General features: G+C 31.7%; 2 protein-coding genes across 6 annotated transcripts in view; both read left to right on the top strand.

The window, feature by feature from the left end:
- LOC127903922 (L-type lectin-domain containing receptor kinase IX.1-like) overlaps positions 1-25,748 on the top strand; it is a 79,767-nt gene that overhangs the window by 23,211 nt on the left and 30,808 nt on the right. The gene's annotated exons all lie outside the window — the stretch shown is intronic.
- LOC127904915 (L-type lectin-domain containing receptor kinase IX.1-like) overlaps positions 19,215-25,748 on the top strand; it is a 29,758-nt gene continuing 23,224 nt past the window's right edge. For 2 of the 5 annotated variants that reach the window (XM_052450066.1, XM_052450067.1), the window contains exon 1: positions 19,228-21,439. In XM_052450066.1, coding sequence (XP_052306026.1) covers positions 19,303-21,439 — 2,137 coding nt within the window. In that variant the 5' untranslated portion in view covers positions 19,228-19,302. Of the gene's footprint in view, positions 21,440-25,748 lie in introns of all 5 variants that reach the window. The other 3 variants (XM_052450068.1, XM_052450065.1, XM_052450069.1) reach the window with 3 other exon arrangements.

The following is a 25,748-nucleotide window of genomic DNA, read 5'->3' as shown; positions in this document are numbered from 1 at the left end:
ACTTTTTTTTAATCATATTATTAAATCAACCGAGTTTATTGAATCCAATCAAGTCAATTATGTAGGTCTCAATTTTTTCATATCTTTTTTAAAAATAAAGGTGTCACCTAAAAATTTTTTTATATATATATTAAAAAAAATTAATCTAACCTACAACATTTGAAAAAATTGTAATTGAGAAAATTTCTAAATAGCATAGTTATTAGTGAATTGTTAGGTTAATACAGTTGTCCCGGTAATCCAAATCTATTAAAATATAATATTTTCATGAGAGTAACTTGTTTTAACCTTATTATTTTAAGAAGATTTCAAAAATCCAATTACTAGCAAATGGAATATCGAATTGTAAGGTGATGTTTCATAAATTTGATCTTATAAAGAAATTAAACATAAGAAAAATCATGCACAACATGCCGGTATCAATATATAAAATAAATAATACTAATAATAATAATAAAAGAAACATCAGCACAGGCTGAGACCATAGTTTTTAAACTCGACCCGGTGATCGATTCGGTATAATGATCGGGTCACGAGTTAGATGAGTTGACCCGGGTTAATAAAAAAAAAAGAATTCCAATACAAAACTTATAAAACTTTACAATGCAACACCTAACTGGTTCGAGCAAATAGTTGCATGCTTACAATAAGCATGAAACTTACGGGAGATGGAGTTGTATGAGTATAAGAAAACTAATTGCTGGAAAAGTCAAAAAGCATAAATCCCAAAACCCCACAACTTACACATGTTGAAGATAGACTGCTAAAAGAAGTGATCAATCTTGTTGGCTTTTTAATTATTGATTTCTTCGTAGTTAAGGACTTGAAAATGTTGGCCATACAAGTTTGCAGATTGTCATAAAGATATGAACGGACAAATTAAATTTTCAAGTGTCCTCAAAGAATACACATGAAATACAAAATGATTCCTGGCCTAGAAATGCAGCAAATCTAGAATGGTTGACCTGTGCATGAACTCAGTAAAACATTGAATTTCATTTCACTTGAAGGTCTTTCACGACTCTAAAAAGAATGTCCTTAGTGGCATTGAAATAATGAGTAAGTTACATATTACTCCAACGCTCCCATTAGCATTCTTTTAAATAATTATTGAGAGAATCAGGCGTTGCTATAAATGGTCATTGGAGATTATATATTACCTCTCGATAGGCATGATAAGTTGTTCTGTCACTGTTATCCTCGGCATAAGCTTTCCTTGATGACCTTGGTGAGCTATGGTCATTTGGGAGATATAGTGCAGCATTTTCAGTGCCATATTCATCTGGATCAACAAGTAATGAGTCTGCAAACTCTGTCAGATCCTCTTCAACTAAAAGGTAATTCTGTACATAGATCTATGATTGCAGTGGCGAAGGAAAATTGAAATCCTCCCTGTGGCTGCCAAAGAAAGATAGCAGTTGCTCTGCATCTACCTGGACTCAGAATCATACGTCAATAAACACAAATGCTTCTCCTGCTCCATATGAAAAACTACATTATTAAAACTGCAATTGATAAGGCTCCATCTCACCTCTTTGTTTGGAACCAATGCTGGATGCCCCTAAAAAACCAGAAGGCTAGTGTTTGATGCTGCTACAAACCAATAAAGGTATGCAAGTTGTAGACACAACCTATACCCCTCCCTCATACAAACTTGGCTTTTTGTTGCTCTTTGGTTTCTGTTTTTTTCTTGTAAAAAGTAAAATTGCACGGCCTTAATTCTTGGTTCTGCACACTACAAGATTTAACAGTTTTACCGACGGAATTTTTCCGTCGGGGTAAGACACATATTCCATCGGTAATTAATTTACCAACGAAATCACCGACGGAAATGCTCCGTCAGTGAATCTTTTGTCGGTAATTTTTTTTTCCGTTGGTAATTGGTAATAATATTTTTTATTACCGACGGAATTTCCATCGGTAATTCCGCCGGTAATTATTTAAAAAAATTTTAAAATAATTTATTTTATAAAATTATAAAATAATTAAATTAACATAAATCAACACTCTATAATATATACTCAAAATGCTTGGAAAAAAGAATAAAAAAATCAACTCAAACAAATTTGCAACAAATAAATAAAACGAAAAAATAAATTCAATTAAAAATTGATCTCATATGAAAAAAATAATCTCACAACAACATTTATATAATTATTAAGAACAAAACAATTAAAAATAAAATAAAAAACAAATACAGTGAAAACAATCATGAAAAAAGAAGAAAAAAGAAAAATCTTACCTTAATGTAGTTGCAAGTGAAGCTAAGGAGAGAGAGAAAATTCATAAAGCATATTAATTAAAACGAAACTAAGAGGATAAAAGAAGAAAGAAGAAGAAGACATACCCGAGCATGGAGGAAAAGAGAAGGAGATGAGGAGAGAAAAGAAGAGAAAGAAATAGATATTGATGTTTTTACATATAGTGAAGAAGAAGAAGAATGATAATAATAAGAAATGAGTTTGTCTCTTGTGAAATAAGGGGATTCGGGCTTTTTATTGGAGCGCGTTAGCGACGGATTTACCGACGGATAATTGAATATTAATATTTTTTAAGTATTTCGTCAGTAATTCCATCGGTAATATTTAATTTAAATTTTCAATTTCATAAAAAATTTTCAGAATCCGCCAACAATTACCGACGATTTTTTAATCCATAGGTGATTCCGTCTGTAATATTTAAATGAAAATTTTAAATTAATTGAATTTTTTAGAAAACCGCCGAATAACACCAATAATTTTTCAATTCGTCAGTGATTTTGTCTGTAAAGAACAACAATTAACAGTGTAATTGGAAAGTGAACAGTTCTGGAGCTGTCTGGAAAATACCGACGGAAAATTTCGTCGGTGATTCCCTTTGTAATTGACATGATGAACAGTGTTCACAGTTTACCAACGGATTTTACAGACGAAATAAATTCCATCGGTAATTCCGTTGGTAAAAACAGCACGCCATCATTTTTTTTTGCTTTGTTTTAATTTTTTTTCCCTCGGTATATACCAAGGGAATATTTCCATCGGTAAAATCCCTCGGAAATTTACCAATAGAAATATTCTCTCGGTATTTCCGTTTGTATTTATCGATTTTCTGGTAGTGGCAATAGTAAATAAAACTGCACAATTTCCTCTCTTATATCATATCATTTTCATTCTCAAACCAGAATTTTAATCTTCTATTTGACAGCAACAGAAGATAAGGTGAGAGATAGAGTCAGGCCCTAATCCAGGGAGTTAATAATACCTTTCCCAGATGAAGAACAAAAAATTAAAGAGATAACAGGAGCTTAATCTTACCATGATTAGTAGATCTGAACTGAAGAGAGCCAAACAAGTAACAAGCTTGCCTTGAATTTAAATTCCTCTGCTCTTCATTGCAACAGATATAGGTTTGAAGATTAAAGAAATTAAGTTTTTTGTTTTCGACTCTTCATAGTTTAAAAGGTTTGTAACGGTGGCATTTTACTTTTTTATATATATATATATATAAAGAAAACACAGTCAGGTCACACCTGGGTTGATTGGGTTTTGTCGGGCCAAATTCCTAACTGGTTTTTTCATCAACCCGGCCCGGTTCTAGTCCCGGGTCAGCTGGGTCGACCTACCGGACCTGGCCGAGTTTTAAAACTATGCCTGAGACTATTAGGAAGGACAAATTATACCTCATTAGTCGTTCCACATGATATATCCACCAACGAAAATCAACTGTGCTGCATCCAATTTTGCTTGCCGATACAGACATGCTGCAATTAGTGCCCATAAACAATGTTCTGTCAGCAAGATTCTTCATTTTAATCCAATTTAGTTTACCAAGATCATTCGGTAAACCTCTACGCCATCAAAGATTTTATAACTGCATTTTCTAGAAAATAAGAAAACTTAGCAAAATCTCTCCGTCCCATTCCAGCAAACATTCCCAAAAATGCAATGATGAGCATAAGGAACCTGAAGCTGTGATTCTAAGATGAGAATCAATGGGTTCAATAATTGTAAGAGTTCCTCGTGAACTCAAAACATTGAACTTTCCCTTGAACCCAATTCCATTAGTAAATGGCTTCGACAGGATGACTTTGAACAGTTGGTATCGATAATTTCGCTTGGTCAAATCTAATTGTATAATTCTAAGATGAGAATCAATGGGCTCAATAATTGTATAAGATTCCGTAAAAAATCTAATTGGTCATTCTAGTGATTCACTTATTTGAGATTTTGTACGAGTAAAGTAAGTAGCAAAACCTAAAAGTGAATTTTTATTAGGATTTTATATCTTTATTTTGTATTTGAAGTATTATGAAATTCTCTAATATAAGCATGTTTTATAATAACAAGTCTGATAACATAAAATATCTTTAATTTATGATAAATGCAGGTTTATAAAATAGACATATCACACAATTCAAAAGATTGATCGATATGTTTAACTATTGAAATTGAAAAAACAAAAAGACGATTAAGTTTTGAGAAGTAATTCTAGTTGGGCTGGTTCAATTCAAACTGGAACACCATTTGGTTTTTGGATCATAAATGGAGTTGTAAATCTTGGATTTAGGTGTGGTTTATCTTTATGTAAAGTTAAAACATAGACCTAAAACATTTATGAAGAGTCCAAGATTCAATATTGTCATTCTGAAGTTCAAATCTTAGCAACCAAAGAGAAGTCTGAGTCTGTCCTACAACTCAGACGTTGTTTGGTGTTGGTGTTCAACCTATATTTCGAGTTTTAGAAGTCAAAATGAGCCCATTATTTTTTTTCCTTGGAAAACTGAGACAAATACCCTCAACTTTTATGAAAATCATTTGTTTAAATTTTGATGTTATTAATGATGTTTTGTCCAACCACCAAATTAATAGTTAGCTACCAAATCAATAGTTCTAATTTTTTGCTTATAAAAGGAGACATTTCCCATATATTTATACATCATGGTTTTCAGATCAAGAACATACTCTTGCTTCTTCTTTTTTTGTATTTTTATAATGTTCAAGTTTTATTTTATATTATATTCTCATTAATCTCTTGTTTATGCTTATTATTTCATTTATTATACTTAATTGATTTATATCATAACTATATTCTTATTTTGTTTATTTATGTTTTTTTTCTAATCATGTTAAGTTTTTTCTTTTTTTCAAGGTGAAAAGGTTACACTAATGGTATAAGTATAAATATAGTACAAACTCAACATGGACTTTAATGTTCAAATCCAAGAAGTTTTGCTATTAACATATGTTATAATTGTTATCTTAATCAATCTTAAAACCTTGCTTGTTTAGTGGTGAGTCTAGATTTGTGGTGTATAACCCTTGACACAACAAATACTTGATTGTTTTATAGCCTACTACTGTATGGATAATTGACACCAGAGCTATGAAATAATCTCGATTTGTTGTTGACATAAGTTAGTACCATGAATACTTGATAATATTTATAAGTATTGACGTTAATCAAATAAGATAATTAATATGATCATGTTAATAACTTAAAATGAGTTGTCAATGATAAATCATCCGATTGAAACTTTCTTTGTGCATGGTTTTCAGTTGAATAATAAAAAGAGTTTGAAATATACTTATTTAATAAAAAAATAAGTAAGTGGTATGATCAAAATAAGGAGAAAACACCAATAATTTGATCATATCACCTACTTATTATTATTTATTTATTTATTTATTTACTTTTTAATCAAAACAACATAGTTTAAAGGGTTTTAAAAAATTCAAAGCTTAAGTTGACATGTGACCTAGATATTTGGCAAATCAAACTCTAAGTTAGGTCTTGTAGATACGGTTTAACCCCATCTTCATAGCTTAAAAATTCTCAATTTTATCCATGTAGTTTAAACAAGGTTTTACTCTTGATCTAGTGATAAAGTGAATTGGAATGACAAACCGAAAAGGGGCTAATATTCATTTTGTTAGTATTACAAACTAAAAATGTATGTCAACCCCTAATAATTCAAAAGGAGGTGAACAAAATTCATATTTCCTAATCATTAAAAAGAAATTATATCAATCAAGTAACAAGAAATTTAATAACTAGAATAATTAAAAAAAAAAAAAGTGAAAGGGTTTTAGCAGAGACCTTGGTGGTGCTCATTCCTAAGGAGGAGAGTCCAACGAATCTGAGGCAATTTCACCCAATTAGCTAATGTAATGTTGTTTATAAGCTAATTACTAATGTTCTGGTCAATAGATTGCAGCCTTATCCGGATGACTTGGTTGGTCCTCTTCAGAGCAGTTTTGTTCCTGGTCATGGGACAACAAATAATGCTCTTATAGCTCAGGAAGTTATTCATCATATGACTCGTTCGAAGAATAAACGGGGTACAACAATAACCTGGATAATTTGGTTTAGTTTGCATCTGCATACGACCACCACGCACAGAATCAGAATGTTTTGAATCCTTCATGGTTTATGGCTGATTTTGTCTTTTATCAGTGTGAAACCATCTTTTGCTGGAGATGTCAATTTTGACGGTAAATATGTGTTCTTTGGAAGATTTCTATGTGAATTCTCCAGTTCAAAAAGCTCACATTGAGGGGTCTGGGTTAATTTCTTAAGTTTTAAGCTAGTGTTTCATAAACTACTGCAGGAAAAGCAGGAATTCAGTTTTACACCCAAGTTAAGACAGTGGCTCAACAATGGAGAGATTTAGTGAGTGGAGATTCATCATCTCGGCTATTGCCAAGCTCGCCGTTGCCAAGCTCCTAGCTATCATTCTAGAAACTGCTCCAGATTTAGCTGGGAGAAGAGACAGAAATTGCAAAAGTATTGCTGCTGCTGCTGCTATTTTTCTTTCCCCTTCCTGGACAAGGGCGAATTTGTTCCTTCTGTTTATAATCAATCTCGTCTTCGAGTCCTGACACGGAGTGGTCTCATATTTCCTTGCTTGTTATCCACGTGCACCCCCGTTTGACCATCAGATATTTGTGCAGTAACACATTTGACGGGTTAGATACGGGATTTACCGACACGTAACAGCGAAAACTTGCTATATGACCCGAGATGGGTTGGATTTTTTTAAAAAAAGAAAATGTAAAAGCTTTTTCAGTATTTTTTAAAAATATTTTCAATCATAAATTAAAATATTTACACATATATTTATTAAATAAATTAAGAATTATTTATACATAAAAAAATATTAAAAAAACAAAATAAAAATTTGTTGAGATAATTAAAAAAACGCAAATAAAAAATGTAATTGAAAAAAAAATATATAAAAAAAAAGTTAAAAAAAGTCATTACACGCGGGCATGACCTGGACACAAGGGATATGAGCGAAATGTTGTCCTAACATTGGTTTTTAAACGTAAGACCTCATCCACGTCAAAGTTCAACCATTTTATCTCTAGAATATGGAGATAAGCTTATTTGAATTTTAATAACTATAAATTTTAAATTCTATTTTTTGGTGGAAAAAGATAGAAGAAAGAAGATTTTGAAGCTTGATGTCGGCTACGTGTAGAAACCTGAACATGATTGCAGGGATTTTGAGGCATGATTCATGTAATTGCAAGCAGCCCTGGACCTTGATCCAGGTCAAACTGGACAAAACTGAATTATATATGGGCTCAATTTTAAGCTCATATGCCTTTTTTATGCTATTATTTTTTAGTTTTTATGATAATTTATTTTCTTTAATTTCTTGTTTTTTATTTATCTAATAAAATATATTATAAATTTTTGTGAATTTTTAGCATTTTATCTTTACTAAGAACTAATACGTGAGATTCTTTTATGCAACTCTTTGTATTTTATTTCTATTCTATCATATTATTAAATCATTGTTGATGAAAATTAGTTGATTAAATAAAATATAATTTTTATATATATAATTTATGTTAATTAAAAAAGCATTAGGATGAGTAAAAAAATATAAACTATATATATATAATGTAGTGAACTTTGTGTGTATAAAAACAATTAAATCTTATCTTAGATATGGTATACTGGGGGTGATGCGTCTTTTCTTTGCACAATCAATTTCTTACCCAAATGCTTACAAATCATAAGTTTTTAATGAACATAATACTAAGTAATGACTTTTAAATATTAATTATAATTTTATAATTAAATTAAAAAACCTTTTCAACACCACACATCGCATAAAAGACACGACAAAAGCCCCATCATCATGGGGGCATCCACAACAATCGTCTAAGAGTAGTTTTAGAGAGAACTGGCAACCTCCTCCTAACAATGGATATTAGCTATTCTGTATTAATCATTTCTAATTTCTTGTTTGTAGCGAGCAGGATAGCACTTTATTAACTTTTTGCTACACTTATACTGTGTTATTTTGTGTCTTCAAGTGCTTCTCTGTTTTGTTGTTCTCTCTGAAAATGTCTGTTTCTAGCTTACAGTTGCTACTACTTACGTCGCTAGTCTCCTTTCTTCCTAGCAAGTGTATCTATTTAGTTTTTTTCCCCTGAACAATAACTTTACGTATTAATTTAGTGTGGTTTTTTTTTATTAGATCATTTGACACATGCATTGTACGACTAGACAATGTTTTTCAAATGTACAACAATTGTTTCAATATTGCTAATATTTTTTATAATAGAAAAAAATTTAAATAATGTAAGAATTGATTTATTGTGACTCGATTATCTTGGGAGGTCTAAAAGGCAACCTAAATGACAAATAAAAACACAATTTGATTCAAAATAAGTATTTAAGTTGATTTTTTTTAATAAAAATTTGAGATAACTCGAGTTAACCTGCCAATCTCAATACCAAGTTATGAGATCATGATAACCCTATAGAAAATAAATCAAAACAAATTAAGAAGTTAAATTTTCAATAAACTCAATTTTGAATGATGAAATTGAAAAATAAAATCAATAAAAAAAAATGACCAGAGTCAACCAAAGTTAACTTAATAAACCTGTGACTCGAGTTATGAGACTGAAATAACACAATAAAAATAAAATTGAGAAAAATTATGAAACTTAATTCTCAATCAACCTATTATTGAAAAATGAATTTGAAAAAAAAATCAATTAAAAAAGAACAAAAAAAAAACTCAAGTAAACCAGGATTAACTCGATAAACCCGTGACTTGATTCATAAGATAGAGATAACCTCATCAAAAACAGACTAAAAAAAATTATAAAATTTAATTCTCAATAAACGTAATGTTAAAGGATGAATTGATAAAAAAAGGTTAATTAGAAAAAGAAAAGTCAAGTCAATAAAGTTAACCCATCAAACATGCGGTTCGGATCATGAATCTAGAATAATATTATAAAATATAAATTAAAAAAAATTATAAAACACAGTCTTCAATAAATATAATATTAAAGAATATAATTGAAATTGAAAAGAAAAATACAAAATAAAGAGAGAGAAAAAAATTATTTCAATGAATAGAGTAATAATCCCTAAAACCCAGGGTAATGATATATATCAATAAAAACAGGAAAGTTGGGATCGTTCCCAAAAAAAAATAGAAGAATGGTAAGTAAACGAGAATCACAAACTATAGGAAATGTAATTAAAACATGATTTTTTCGTATGAATAGAAAAGAAGAGACGATATTAATTAATCCAAGTACACCAGCCGCTATCCTTTTGGAGAAATGTTTAGGATGCCAATCTTATGTTTTTTTTCTGAAAAGTAAAGTGGTTGATTTGTTTTGCCCAATTAAATATTAAAAATAATTTTTTTTTAAGAGGGTGTTGAGTGTGAAATAATTATTTATTTTTAAATTTTTATTTTTGATATATATTAAAATAATATTTTTTATTTTTTCAAAATTATTTTTAACATAACAAAATATAAATCTTTAAAAAACACCGTTACTTTCCAAACTGCCTTTAAACTGAGGTGTGCTAAAAGCCCATTGTTTAGGGCCGCGAGAATCAAATAAAGGGTTGAGAAGGAGAGAAGAGATTGTTGCAGACAAATGTCAATAGCTGAGAGCGAGTATTCCAATAGAGCTACACTAGCAAGTGGAGGAAAAAAAGATCATCGTACCTGGTTCCTGGATTCAGTGCTTGGTGTGTTGATGGTAGCAGACATATTAGCTATCTGTCTAATAGGTTATCGACACGTGCTGTCACAAAAACACGGCGACTTATTTATTTATTTATTTTAGGATGACAAGGTGACAACTGGACATGCCCATTTTTAGACCCTGTGTTTGTTCCCCATCGATAAACTAGTCCTTGCAAAAAACAATTTCGTTGATTTGACTCTGTTATTGTTATATCCAGGCAGATGGACCCAACTCAAAAAATTCATAACATATGCTCTGTTAAAATAAAATAAAACTTTAGGGTGGATAAAGAATAACTATTAATATTTTATTAGTTACTTCACGCTTTTATATTGAATAATAATAATAATAATAATATCTTTATCTAGAACATCACTAGTTAGTCACTAAATTTTATATATTTCTCGTTAAAATATTAGTGAAATGCATATTTAACTTTTGATAATATTAGTGATAATTGGAAAGTTTAATTAAAGTAAAACAACAATCATGATAAGCATATATCAAAATTATTTTGAGTAAACTAATTAAATATTTTTTGGAATACTTAGTAGATAAACTATCATATAATTTTTATTTCTGGATGTTATTAGTTAGGGTTCAAGAACTCTCTTGTATATATTGATGTGACTTTACCTAGGTATTGTTTTTTTATTAATATAAATATCCAAGACAACTTGCGTGTATTTTAATTAATTTTATGGATTCTTAAAATAATAATTATATAAATTTTTAATAATTTTAAAATTTATAAAATTTAAATTAATAACCTTTAAAAATTAAATATAAAATCTAATTAGTTAAGATACCTCTCTCAAGATCAAATATTTTATAATAGATTATCTGTCAATACCATACAGCGTGCACATGAGTAAAGTTTCTCTCCCGCTCTGTATATCGGCTTGCGGGTCGGAATACTGTCCATCATATTTTATTTTTATTTTTCATACATTTTTTGCTTACATTTTTTATTTTTTTTAAAAAAAGAGGGCCCTCTCTCGACATCGTGGCCATGTGGGAGGTTAGGTACACGCTTTTCATAACCCCTCTTGTTAATTTATAATACCTTTATGTCAAATGGGTAATGGTAGTGTGTAGTTTAATATATAAATTTCTCTTGTTTTGATGCCGGTAGAGATTAAGAAACTGAGAGCGGTTATTTTTAAAAATGATGTTTTTATTTAGAGATATATTAAAATAATATTTTTTATTTTTAAAAATTATTTTAATAACAACTTATTAAAATAATTTAAAAATATTAATTTAAAAAAATCAACTTTTTTAACAAACTTTCATAAAACATCAAATCAAACAAAAATTTAATGGTATTAATATTCGAGTATTGAATTATAATCAATGCATTTGTTATTCACATCATCATCTTTTATTGGAATCCAAAAGGATGATTGCAAAAAAAAAAAAAAAAATCATGAAAGCATCACCTATTCAAATATGGATAATTTACCTAAGTTTTAGTTTGAGAGATATATTTTTGATATGAGATAATTGATTAAAAATTAAAAATATATAATTCTGATATGCCCGATCCAACAATACAAATATAATATAATTTATCTTTGAAATTAAAAATGAAATAGAAGCTTTGTTCAAATTGTATAATTTTTTTCAATTAATATAGGTATTCGGGTCAGCTTACACGTACTTCGACTAATCCCATGAGTCTTAAAGTTAACAACTATGTAAGCTTCTAGTAGTTTTAAGATTTGTAGAACACAAACTAGTAATATCTATAAAACAAATTTAAAATCTAATCAGTTAAACTTCACTTCTCAAAATAAAATGGTATATATTTTTTTAGTTTAACGTGGATGTCCAGGCTAGCTTGCGCGTACCTGGACTAATCTCACGGGCCCTAAAGTTAACGACCATGTAAGCCTCTAGTAGTCATCATATGAGCAACCACAGAGCTCGAAGCTGAGACTATAAAGAGAACAAACCTCTTGATTCCAAGCTCTTACCACATGTCACCACCTATTTTTTTTTTTAGTTTAACGTGGGTGTCCGGGCCAGCTTGCGCGCACCTCGACTAATCCCACGGGCCCTGAAGTTAACAATCATGTAAGTCTCCAGTGGCCATCATATGAACAACCACAGGGCTCGAACCTGAGACCATAGAGAGAACAAACCTCTTGATCCCAAGCTCTTACCTCTTGATCACCACGTATATTTTTAATCTTATAAGAATTGGGATCTGACCAAAACATATTTTGCTTTTATGTTCAAATCTTGATTACTAAAAAATTAAAACAAGAGAACATTATCGCACAGGAAACCCTTTATTAAAGCAGCCTCGTACTATCAGGTAATTGTTTACACAAACCAACACGCTAAAATTAAAATTATTAAATATGGGACTTTGTGCCTAAACCTGTGATCGGGGGAGAGACCACGTGAAGGAGATTCTGCTGTCCAATGGAGATAAAAGATGTTTCCTTAATCGCCAATTAGGTCCTTGGATTAACCAACCATTTGGCATTAAACTAATATTTAAACCTCCATGCTTACTTGTGGGCAAGAGCTTGGCCAAGTGTCAATCATCAACACAATCATTGAACTGTGCATTCATCAACCTACAGAGACCTAAAACATTTCCTGATTGAAATTTTATTGATGATTTTTCATCTTTTTTCATCTTAAGTAAAAACAATTTTAATATGAACATAATTTTAAAATATTAGTTTTTTTATTGCATATTTTTTAATAAATATATTTTATTTAGATGTTTATTTGTTTTTTTTTCTCAAACAAACTTATTGTATGCATTTATAATTTTATACATGTTATAATTTGTTTTAAATATTTTTTTTTGTAAAATGTTAAAACTTATGTCGAATTATCAACTTAGGTGTGTTGTGATGAAATAAATAATGACTTGTTTAACGGGTCCGTTATATACTTTGTCAATTTTGTTGTCAAGTTGTAATTTCCGTAAATGTATACAAATTTGTATTTACGTAGATAATTGATAATGAATTAAGATAAATATTAAAATAGGTTGAATAATCTTGAGCTAAACCAATATTTTTGTAAATTTATTTAGCTAACATAATTAATTAATACATGTAGTCATCATTATTTGATATAGGTTCGATAGAAGTGATGGATGATCGTTTATGGATGTATCGAGATTGACCTTAAGGATTGCGGATGATGGATTATTGTAATGGGGTTCAGGGTTTTATTAATTATGTAATATCTAATCTCAGAAATATTAATGGAGGCAGTATTAGGTGTCCATGCAAGAGGTGTAAAAATAAAAAATTTATCGATCCAGATGTTGTAATGATGCATCTTCTACAAAAAATGTTCATGTAGGAATACATGTATTGGTATACACACGAAGAACTATTTGTTTGTCACGAGACCATGCTAAAAATAATTTTAAAAAACATCAATTCAAAAATAAAAATTAAAATCAGTATCACTAATATTATTAATAAGTAATTCCATTATTATTGTTGTTGTTGTTGTTATTGTCAACACCACCACAACTATTGCTAATATTATCATTATTAGTAATAATAGAAGCATTCCTATTAATATTATCATTATTTTAACAACTATTACCGCAATCATTATCACTATTATTATTATTGTTGTTATTACCATTGTCATTATCACTATCATTACAACAACTATTATTAGTATGTTATTATCATCACTAATTTTTCTTCTTCTTCTTCTCTCTCATCATCATCATCATCATTATCATTGCTATTGTCGCACGTCGGAAAAATCCCGCGCAGCGTCCGCTCCTGGCGATGGCAGTTTTTCTCTCTGTTATTGGAATTGATTTTGTTGAGAGTCGCCACCTAGTATTTAATTGAGGGTTACTAGGAAACCCAGGTTGACTGGTCTTGTCAGAGATTCGCGGGTAAGAGACTGATTGTGGTTAGGGAAGGTATTAGCACCCTTAACACACCCTACCTGAGGTAAGCTGCTTCGTGGCTGTGATGTGTTAAAGAAGTTCTAAAAATTGTCTTTTCATCGGAATTTAGAAATACAACTTTCGTACAAGTTTGTATTTCTACACCGTGATCCAATCAAAATATTAAATCCTTCTTTATTCTTTTGTCGTCTCCTTATAAAAAGATCCCTGAAATAAATACAAACATGCATTTTTTATTTTTATTTTTATTTTGTTTTTTTGTTTTTTGCTTTTCTTCTTTTTTCTTTTTCTCTTTTTTTTTTACATCCACAATACAAATTACAAAAATTCAAAATTAAATAAAAATTACATTAAATAATTCAAATTTACAAAATAGTCCCCAAAACTCCAGAAATTGCAAGGGAACCCTCTGGAAGTGCAGGAATGGTGTGCAGGAACAGTGGCGGCGCGTGTCCAACGCGCCACCGCCACTGGCGGCGCGTGGGTTCACGCGCCGCCCGGAAAAACTGGAAACAACAAGATCTGGCTCAGCCTTTTCTTCCCTTCCATTCCTCGCCGGCGTTGATAGCCACTGTCACCTGCAAAACAAAACAAAACGCAACAACACAACAGATGGCAGTTAATTTCTTCTCCGTTTTGGGTCCCTTTTTTGTCTCTACAGATCTGCTTTCCTTTGGGTTTTTCCTCCTCTGTCTCGGTCGGTTGTAGGAGGAGATGGATCTGTGGGTGACGGTGTGGACGGCGCTGCTCAGCCGAAGGAGGTAATGGGTTTGCTGCTGCTGGTCTTCGGTTGTCGTTGTGAAGGGAGAAGGCGGACTGCTCCACGCCTGTTGGCGATGCTGCTGCTGCTGCCACCGCTGGGGGAGGATCTGGAGACGGCTAAGAAGAAGGCAGTTGGGGCTGCCGCCGTGTTCGGTCTGGGGAAGAAAGGAACAGCAGCCGGCCTCTGATTTTGACGGAGAGAAGTGAGTGGCCGAGAGAGGGGAAGGTTCCAGCGGCGGCTGGGTGTGAGAAATCAAAGCTGGGGAGTGGCCGGTTCTGCTTTTTTGGGGCAGGAGTTGGCGGTTGTATCCTCCTTGGTTTGGCTGGTGTAGAGGGAGGAGGCTGAAGGGAAGGAGAAACCGAAGGAAAAACTTGTGAGAGGGGAGCAGCGGCTTGTGTGGAGGAAAATGGAGTGGGGAGCAGCTGTGGAGAGGGGAAGGAAAATGGTGAAATGGCGTGGAGAAAAGGGAGAAGATGATGCTGCCGTGGCCGGCTGGGGAGAACAAAACTAAAAATCCCCAAATTCAGCCAAAAGGGGGGAGGGGGGGCGGCCGGATGCCAGAAGAAGAGATTAATTTTCTAGGGTTAGGTTTGTTTTTCTTTTTTTGTTGTAAAAAATGCCCCCCTTTGCTTAGCTGAAATTGAAGGCTATTTATAGGCAAAATAGTTTTTCGGGCTTCAAAATTGGTCCCTCAAGTTTTGTGTTTGGCCCCTGATTTCAATCGATTCACTTGGTAAAAATTAAATTGGGTATCTTAAAATTCTGATTTTTCAATTAAGTCCAAATTAAGCTCCCAAACTTAATTTTTCACCAATTAAGCCCTCAAATTAATTTGACCCGCTTAAAGTATAATTAAGTCCTTGCACTTAATTAAATCCTTCAATTGGACCCAAATTAATTCTTGAACATAATTAAAATTCAATTTGGCCCATGATTAAATCAAATTGGCCCATTAAAAATTTAATTATGTCATTGGACTTAATTCTTATGCAAATTCATCCAATAATCATTTAATTTGACCTTTGAATTTGTATTTTTCTATTTTTGGGCATAATAGCGTACAGTTGGGCCTTGAAATTCTTCCAAAAATTGCAGCTTGATTTTCACCTATTTTGCAGCCTTTCTTGGTCGGCTTTCTCCGCATTGCCAGCCTTTATTTTATTTTTTTGATTTTTATTTTTTAAAAAAGTGAATTTTGGGGAATCACCCAAAATTGGGTGATGACAGCTATGTTTATTTTTTTTAGTTTAACATGGGTGTCCGGGCCAGCTTGCACGCACCTCGACTAATCCCACGGGCCCTGAAGTTAACGATCATGTAAGCCTCCAGTGACCATCATATGAGCAACCATAGGGCTCGAACCTGAGACCACAGAGGGAGCAAACCTCTTAATCCCAAGCTTTTTACGGGCCACCACCTAAATGGTTTTATCATTGCTATTTTAATTGTTGTTGTTGTTGTTATCAATAATATTATTATTTTCATTACTCTTTTTATAATTATTATCATAATTATTATTATCATCATCATTATTACTATTATCATCAATAATATTATTATCTTCATCATTATTATTATTATTGAAAAAATAAAAAGTATGAACTTGATTTGAAGAATAAAATTGAAAGCCATAATAACTTTGACAAAAAAGCAAACGAAAAAAATTAAAAATTAAAAGTAGAAGAAACGAATCGAAATTATATATACAAATTAAACACCAAGAGTTAAATTGAAAACAAATAAAATTTCAACAAAAGAGAAAATGACTAAAAATAGTAATCAAAGCTAAAATATCTGAATCTGAAATAACAATAATAATGAGGACCATAATATATTTACTGGGAAGGAGAGAGAAATAAAGAAAGAAAGAAAAAGGATCATCAGTGATACACTAACCACATTTGAAGAACAAGCGTCGCCTATAATGAAAGAGAGGACGACGAGGAATAAACTGAGACAATGAAAGCCTATTTTTGACTGCTAAAAACCACTGCATGCGCTGCCCAAAATGTGTGGTAACTCCAACAGGTGGGCGCATGTTCTGCAAGCATCAACAACTTTTTAAATATAAAATTATTATTTTAATTTTAAATTACATTACTACCCTCAACCAAACTTATAATTAACAAAAAAATCGAGGCTAAAAGACCTAAATACCCTTGACTATAATGAATTCTACATCTTGCATCCAAAGGTACATGTGTAATGTTACTATGTATGAAAATACAAAAATATTATCCAAATACCCCTACCCAAGATCACTTTTTTTTTCTCTAATTCCCGTGGGTATTTTGGTTATTTTATTGTTCATTAAAACATTGAATAGATGAAAATACCTCCAAACAAATTAATAATTAATAAACTAATGCACCATATAAAAAGATCTAAATACCTCTTATTATAATGAATTCAATGTCTTGCATCCAAAGATACATGTGTAATTTTATTGTGTATGAAAAAACAAAAATATCTAAATACTTCTACCCGAGGCTACTTATTTTTTATAACTCTCAGGATATTTTGATTATTTTACTGTTTATTAAAACATTGAATAGATAAAAATAGTCCTGAATAAATTAATAATGATTAATGTACCTTATGGAAATACCAAAATAACTCTAATTTAAAAGCATGAATTTTTCAACGGGAAAGACAAAATAATAGAAAATATGAATGGAGCTCCATTGATTCCACGTTTTGTTTTAGTTGTTTTTCAACAAGGATGTATCATAGAAAAACTCGAAATAATAGGTAAGCAAGGAAGAGAAATAGAGGGGAGATTGAAAGGTTATCTCGGTGAGAATGCCGTACGTGGATAATGAACTTTAGACACTGTACGGGTATGATATTTTCTTTTGTAAAAAAATTATTTTGGTATTGCTCGTATTTTTTATAGTAGATTTTGTTTTTAAAATTGTGTGGGAATTGATTTAACATGACTAGAGCATCTTAGCGGGTCTAAAAAGATAACCTAAATGATAAGTAAAAATACAGTTTCACTCAAAATAAATATTTAAGATGAGATTTTTTTAATAAAAATTGAGACAATCCTATAAAAAATAAATTAAAATAAATTACGAAACTCAATTTTCAATAAGCCTAATATTGAAGGATAAAATTAAAAAAAAATCAATAAAAAAAGATTTAATAAAAATAACTTGAGTCAACCATGTTAACCTGTTAAACTTGTAACTCGAGTTATGAGATCAGGATAACATAATAAAAATAAAATTGAGACAAATTATGAAGCTTAATTCTCAATCAACCTAGTGTTGAAAAATAAAATTGAAAAAAAATTAATTAAAAAAACACAAAAAAACAACTCAAGTAAACCAGGATTAACTTGACAACCCCGTGACTCGAGTCATGAGATGAAGATAATATCATCGAAAGCAAACCGAGACAAATCGTAAAATCTAATTTCTAGTTAACCTAATGTTAAATGATAAAATTGATTAAAACAAAAGTTTATTAGAAAAAGAAGAAAAAAAATCAAGTCAATAGAGTTAACCTGTCAAACCTACAGCCCGGATCATGGATCTGAGATAACCTTATAAAAAGTGAATTAAAAAACATTATGAAGTATAATCTTCAATAAATATAATGTTGAAGAATAGAATTGAAATTGAAAAAAAAAACACAAATTAAAGAAAAAAAAGAAAAAAAAAACAATATTGAAATGAATAGAGTAATGTGAAGAGTAAAACCCCTTCCTCCTTTAGTTTTTTTTTTTTTGTTAATAATGTTAATTTTGTTAATGTTAGTAAATTGTTTAGGTATGGAAACAAATATAGAGCTGTTTTTAAGGTGTGAAAAATATTGTTCTTAAAGTGTTTATTTGTCTCATACAAATACAACATCTTTAAGATACAACCAAACCTTTTAAACCTATGAAAAAATAAGAAAAAAAGATAAAAAAAGAAAATATGTTTGTTTTGTATATATTTTTCTCTGTGTAGTAACAAGTTCATATAGATTTAAAACATTACAATAAAACATTATAACTGTTAAAAAAATAATTATATCTTGAATTAAATTAAATAGCTATTTATTCAGTGTTATCCCAACAATTATAAATATTAAAATTAAAATAAATAACTTCAAAAAAGAATTAATTTAGTAGATATAATTATAATATCAAAAGTGTCAAATATTTTATTTTGATATTATAAATATTCATAGAATTAGAAAGAGATTCAAAGAGTTCATGTTATTTGTTTCATTTAATTTACGTAAAAACATATAATTATAAACACTTAAAAAATAATATGTTTTTTCAACGTTGAATAATTTTTTTTTATTGATTTACAAACCAAACAAAGAAATTATTAATTAATGACTTGGTTCACACTGAAGAGGCGGCAGAGACAACAAGTCAATTGTCAAGAAGGTTTCAAGTACATTCAAACGGCAGCCTATCTTGAAAGTCCTACAACTCTTAACTAATGCTAATAAACAAAGGCTCCCACTTGAGGCGACCGTGTTTTTAGGTCCACGCAGTGGCTGGAAATAAACATTTCATTACCATGCAAATTAACGCCACAGACACGCTTATACCTGCCCTTATTAACTAAAGAAATTCTGCAATTTTCCTAACCCCCAAGCATAGCAGCACTACAATTTCAACTTCCTTCATGGGAAAGCCTCCTGTTCCATTTCTTCCTTTTGTTTTCTCAACTCTTTTCACACTAATAATCCCTTCTGCGAGTGGATTATCTTTCAACTTCACCAGCTTTATTGTTGGCGCCGATCAAAACATCTCATACGAGGAAGCATATCCTGCAGATGGAGCTATTCAGCTCACCAAAAATCTAAGAAATGCTAATATGAATTCAAGTTCCGGTCGAGCCACGTATTACAAACCGATGCAGCTTTGGGACGAGGCCTCGGGGAATCTTACAGACTTCACTACCCATTTCTCTTTTTCCATCGATTCGCAACGTCGAACTGCATACGGAGATGGACTGGCTTTCTTTCTTGCGCCAGAAGGATCAAAGCTTCCGTCTAATCTCTCTGAGGGTGCAGGTCTAGGTCTTACAAGGCGTGATCAGCTACTAAACACAACGGCTAATCATTTTGTTGCTGTGGAGTTCGATATCTACCCAAATTATTTTGATCCACCAGGCGAGCATGTTGGTATTGACATCAACTCTATGCAATCTGTAAATAATATTACTTGGCCGTGTGATATTAGTGGAGGGAGAATAACTGAAGCTTGGATTAGTTATAATTCAAGTACACATAATCTGAGTGTCGCCTTCACTGGTTATAGAAATAACACTGTAGAAATGCAATTCCTTAGTCAAATAGTTAGTTTGAGGGATTACCTGCCAGAAAGAGTTAGTTTTGGCTTTTCGGCTTCAACAGGAAGTGCATCTGCCCTACATACCCTTTACTCGTGGGATTTTAGTTCAAGCTTAGAAATTGATGATAATGTTACCAATCCAATAGATCCAGCTACCAATCCACTAGATCCAGCTGCAGCTTCTCCGCCAAATGGTGGTTCTCTTAGGAATCGGAAAAAGAACAGGACAGGACTGGCAGTTGGATTGGGTGTTGGAGGTGGTGCTATAGTTGTTGGGGCCGCTTTGGTTGGGATTGTTATTAAGTTTATGCGTGGGCACGAAGAAGATGAAGGAGATGGTCATGTCCTTGAAGAGTACATGGATGATGAATTTGAAAGGGGAACAGGACCAAAGAAGTTCTCTTACCAAGAATTGGCTCGAGCTACAAATAACTTCAAGGATGAAGAGAAGCTAGGTGAGGGTGGGTTCGGTGGTGTCTATAAAGGTTTTTTGAAGGGGATTGATTCATTCGTTGCTGTGAAGAGAGTATCAAGAGGTTCTAAACAAGGGATTAAAGAATATGCAGCAGAGGTAAAGATCATTAGCCGATTGAGACACAGGAACTTAGTCCAACTCATTGGTTGGTGTCATGAAAGAAAGGAGCTTTTACTTGTTTACGAATTCATGCCTCATGGAAGCTTAGACTCCCATCTTTTCAAAGAAACTAGCTTGTTGACATGGGAGGTGAGGTACAAAATAGTGCAAGGCTTAGCATCGGGGCTGTTGTACTTGCATGAAGAATGGGAACAATGTGTGGTGCATAGAGATATAAAGTCTAGCAACATTATGTTGGACTCAGAATTCAATGCTAAGCTTGGGGATTTTGGTTTGGCTAGGCTTGTAGACCATGGAAAAGGTTCTCAAACAACAGTTTTGGCAGGGACTATGGGCTACATGGCTCCAGAGTGTGCAATGACAGGCAAGGCTAGCAGAGAGTCAGATGTTTACAGTTTTGGAATTGTTGCATTGGAGATAGCTTGTGGAAGAAAACCTATCAACCCAAAGGCCAGTAATGAAGATCAGGTGTCCATGGTGCAGTGGGTTTGGGAGCTCTATGGTGAAGGAAAGCTACTTGAAGCAGTTGACCCAAGACTATGCGGAGATTTTAACAAGACGCAGATGGAACGCTTGATGATTGTCGGCCTTTCGTGTGCTCATCCGGATGAACATCTTAGACCCTCAATTCGGCAAGCACTTCACGTACTTAATTTTGATGCTCCATTGCCTATTCTCCCATCAAAGATGCCCGTGCCATCATATTTCGCCCCGCCAATATCTGCATCTTCACTTTCAATAATGTCCTATGGCCTTACAGATTCTGAAGGAGGGATGAACAAATCTTCAAGTTATAGTTACAACACTAATTCTTCCCAGTTCACCGCATCTTCTTCAGCTTCTTCTGCATCTGCCATGCTTCTACACGAAGGTTAAATTGATGACCAGTGTAATTAATTTGAGATTCTTATCCAGTTAAAACATTTAATTTTTCCCTTTTTCTTTTGTACTGATCAATTTTGACGTCTTTTCTGAAATTGATTTTCTTTGAAACTGAGTACAAATTCATGTCCAATTGAACAGTTTAAGTTCACTCTGTTTAAAGATTTATAAATTAGCCACCCGGCTCAACTGCTAAATCTTAGCCCTTCCACTTATTAAAATATATTGTACAGTTCTCATTATCATGTCAACTACATTGTCACCACTCTCACTAGATATATCATTGGTATTCTCACAAGCAAGGGAAACAAGGAATCTGATGTTATCATCTTTGGGGTGCTGGCATTAGAGATTTGGTTGTTGCAGAAAAGTAGTAAAGCCTCAGGCGTAAGTGTTAAAAGTGAATTTAGTTAATCGAATTCGGGAGCTATACAGGAAGAGGAAGGCTTCTTGAAGCTGCTCCTGGAGTTTCGCGTGGAGAATCTGATACGGTGAGATGACATGTTTGATGACTCTGGCTATGGTGTGCTCATATGAAGCTTCATCTAATACCTTAAGTTGAGGATAACATGCTATCCCCATCTAATTCACATGTGTGGGAGCCACTTGCTACAAATTGCACACCAAATTGCGGCAGAGCCTACTTGTGTGCTTTGATAATATGCTCTCTCCATCCAATTCACATGTGTGGGAGCCACTTGCTACAAAATCAATATTTTTTGTCGCTTGTATTGTCGAAGTTGTTGAAAAATAATTTATTATTTTAAAGAATATCTAAATTAAATTTATTGAGCTAGTTTAAAAATAGATATATATTATTTGAGTTGAAAATGTTGTTATTTAAATTGAAAATATTAAATTTGTTAACAAGTAAACAAAATAGTAATTATCCTTACATTTGATGGTTTTTGAGATAACTGTATTTAGTTACTAATTATTTCTACTTAAGTTTCTTATTTAAAAAAAATATATAAAAAAAATTGATTAAATAAATAATTATTTAATAAAAATTAAATGAGGAGAGAAATTCATTGTCCCCTCCTCCCAGTACATTGTTAATTTAAATTGCTTTGTTATTTGTTTTGCTATTTTTCATGAAGGGGTATTCAGTGCTATTCTCATCACAAAGCTGCTAGCTTGAACACTATTTTTTTTTTCAAGGTTTAGGATTTTTTAAGGTTTAGTTTTTTTTTATTACATCATTTAATATTAGATTTTTTTATCATGGTCTCATGATTTAAATCGCGTATTTAGTGGGTTAACTTAGTTTTTTGTCATGTTTTTTATTAATTTTTTTTCAATTCCATTCTTCAATATTTGGTTGATTTAGAATTAGATTTTATAATTTTTTTGGTTTGCTTTTTATGAGGTTATCTTGGTTTCATTACCCGAGTTGCGGGTTTGGTAGTTTAACTCAGGTTGACTTGTGTCTTTTTTTAATTGATTTGTTTTTAATTTCATCATTCAACATTGGTGTAATTGAGAATTAGGTTTCATAATTTGTTTCGATTTGCTTGCTATGGGGTTGTCTTAGTCTTTTTACCCGAGTCGTGAATTTAACAGGTTAGTACGGGTTGACCTAAATTGATCTAATATGTTTTTGTCTTATTTTTTTTATAAAAAAAAGATGTCTTGAATTTTTTTAGAAACTATGTTTTTAATGGTCATCTGGGTTGTCTTTGAATCCGTCAAGTTGACTAAGTCATATCGAGTCAACCTTTACACGATTTGATTTTTTTCCTACTAGAAAACATGCTAGCGATACCTGAAAAAAAAAATAGAGTGCCATTTATATATATATATATATAGCAGATGATGAATGTGGCATGCTTTTATTTCAACATGAGATGTAAGAAGAATGGTGTTGCATGCGTGTTTAATGGGCCAAAAGGCCTTCGTGCATCTAGTAAGAGGGTAAATGAGTAAAGGAAAAATTACGCTTAGCATTCCCAGGTTTGATTTTTATTTTTTCACTTTGCAATCATACTTTTAAATATTACATTTTTCATCATGTATTTTGATGGCAAGTAAAATTTTACATTCTTGAAAGTTGGCGCAAAAAACAAATCAATAAAAAAAGTATTTTTTTTTTGCAAAAGTGCCATTATATTTGGGTTAAAGACTAGAAAACCCCTAAAGGTTAATAATAACTAAAATGCCATTAGAGTAGTTTGGTTTTTTTTTTTTAAAGTGTCATTGGTAGTTTTCATTTAGTTACAAAAATGCCATAAATTATAGTATTTAGCAAAAAATCCAGCATCTTCCCTAACATATCCTTCCTTATTTTCATCATAATTCTATCAAATAAACCTGTCAAACCTTGAAAAATTTAATATTTCCTTTTCCATCAAAACAACCCAACCAATTTTCACTATAAATCATAAACAACATCTCAACAATTACAAAAATGCTATAAATTACACTGTTTAGCAACAGTTTCCTGCCACATTCAAGCATGCATTAGCAAACAAAAATTCTAGCATCCTCCCCATCATCTTCCCCAAAATATCCTCCATTTTTTTCACCATAATTCCATCAAATAAACCTATCAAACCTGAAAAAATTTTATTTTTCCTTTTCCATCAAAGCAACCCAGCCAAGTTTCATCATAACTTATAAATAACATCTTAACAATTCCTTTTTTATTTTCACCATAATTCCACAATTAACACAACCACAATACAAAATTATTATGAACATGACATCATCTCCATCAAGTGCTAATAGCATACAAAGTTGGTACAACTTGGATGAACTAAAATTCAAGAATAGAAAGTGCATGAAATATGGAAAGAGAGTTGCAATCAAAATATAAAAAATAAAAGCTAGTAAAAAAGGCTATTTTATAAATGCAGTGGTAAATAATGTAAAATACCTTCATTGACTGGTGCAAACCTATGAATGCAAGTAAATTAACTACGAGAGGGGAAAGAGGTGTTAATGATGCTAATGATATTCACCGAATAGTAGATGAAGTGAGGAAATTGAAAGATGTTTACATAGAGTTTGGATCAAGAATCACAATATGAAAGCTATTTTAGCAAGTGTAAAATTATTTGTGGTAACTAATTTAGTATGTGCAATATTTATGTTTGTAACAACTATGTTGTTTTTATTAAGTAAGAAAAAAGACATAGTGAATGTATTCCCTAGTATAGTGAAGATGCATGCAAATCCATATCAATCTTATCAAAAGCATGCTACTTAAATAGCATGCAAACAACTAACATACACTTAACAAGCATCCATAAATAGTTAAACCGATACCTAACATGATAAACATAATGATCCACAATATAACATCCATTCATATAAATAATAGTAATGTAACATTTAAAAGTCATCAATCTTGAATACATCTTCAACCACGACAGCTTTTTTAGGTATATTGTTGAGAACTAGCTTTAGCACCACGAACCTGCATATTGTAAAAAACAACATTGATTAGTAATTGTAAATTGTTTCATTTATCTATAAAACTATGATGCATGTTTAGAAAAATCACTCATGTTTGGGTTGATTATTGTGAGGAGGATGTACCAGCATCACTTTTGCCTCCTTTTCTTCCTTTTAAAACTCTTGAGCCTTTGTTTGAGCCTCTACTAGGAAGTCCGAACCTTCTCCCAATAGTGTTGGATCCTCTTGATCACCTGTCAGAACTTCCAGATCCCCTTCCAACATAACTGGATCATCTCACAACACTGTTACTAGCAATTTGCTTAGGACTATCTTGTTGGCACGTCCTGAAATTTTATCTATAATGTCTGTTAATGTTGCAAAAAAGTGTGGAAGACCTCTTCCTAGCTGTATCAGGTTGATCTTCTCCTTCATCCCTTTGTTTGTTCTTTTTTTGGTCTACCTACACTCCTTTTAAGTTTTAGAGGTAAAACAATTACATCTTTTTTTTTAGGATCAAGATTAGTTTTCGGTAATGGATACATCGCTTTAAAGTATGCTTTTTTAAATATATCCACATTGCAATGCTCACTATACAAATATTCTAACTCAATTCTTTTATGATTAATACAATGGACAACATTTACCAATCATTGTCTATTCTCCACATGAACAGTAGTTTTTTTTCCAAATTAACACAATGCCTTGTTTGGCCCTCATAAACTTGGTATTCATCATAAATAGTTGCAATCATTCTCACATTATTATTTTTTCCAACAAATTTACCAAACACTCTCTTAACATGAGGTATGGTCTTTATTGTCTAGTTTTTAGATTGAGCGAATATGTCATGAAACCTAGTTATGGGTTTCAATCTAACCTTCTCTAGTAACAAAAGAATT

The sequence above is a fragment of the Populus trichocarpa genome, chromosome 1, assembly GCF_000002775.5.
Source record: "Populus trichocarpa isolate Nisqually-1 chromosome 1, P.trichocarpa_v4.1, whole genome shotgun sequence".
NCBI lineage: Eukaryota > Viridiplantae > Streptophyta > Magnoliopsida > Malpighiales > Salicaceae > Populus > Populus trichocarpa.
This window is presented reverse-complemented; position numbering and strand designations above follow the sequence as displayed.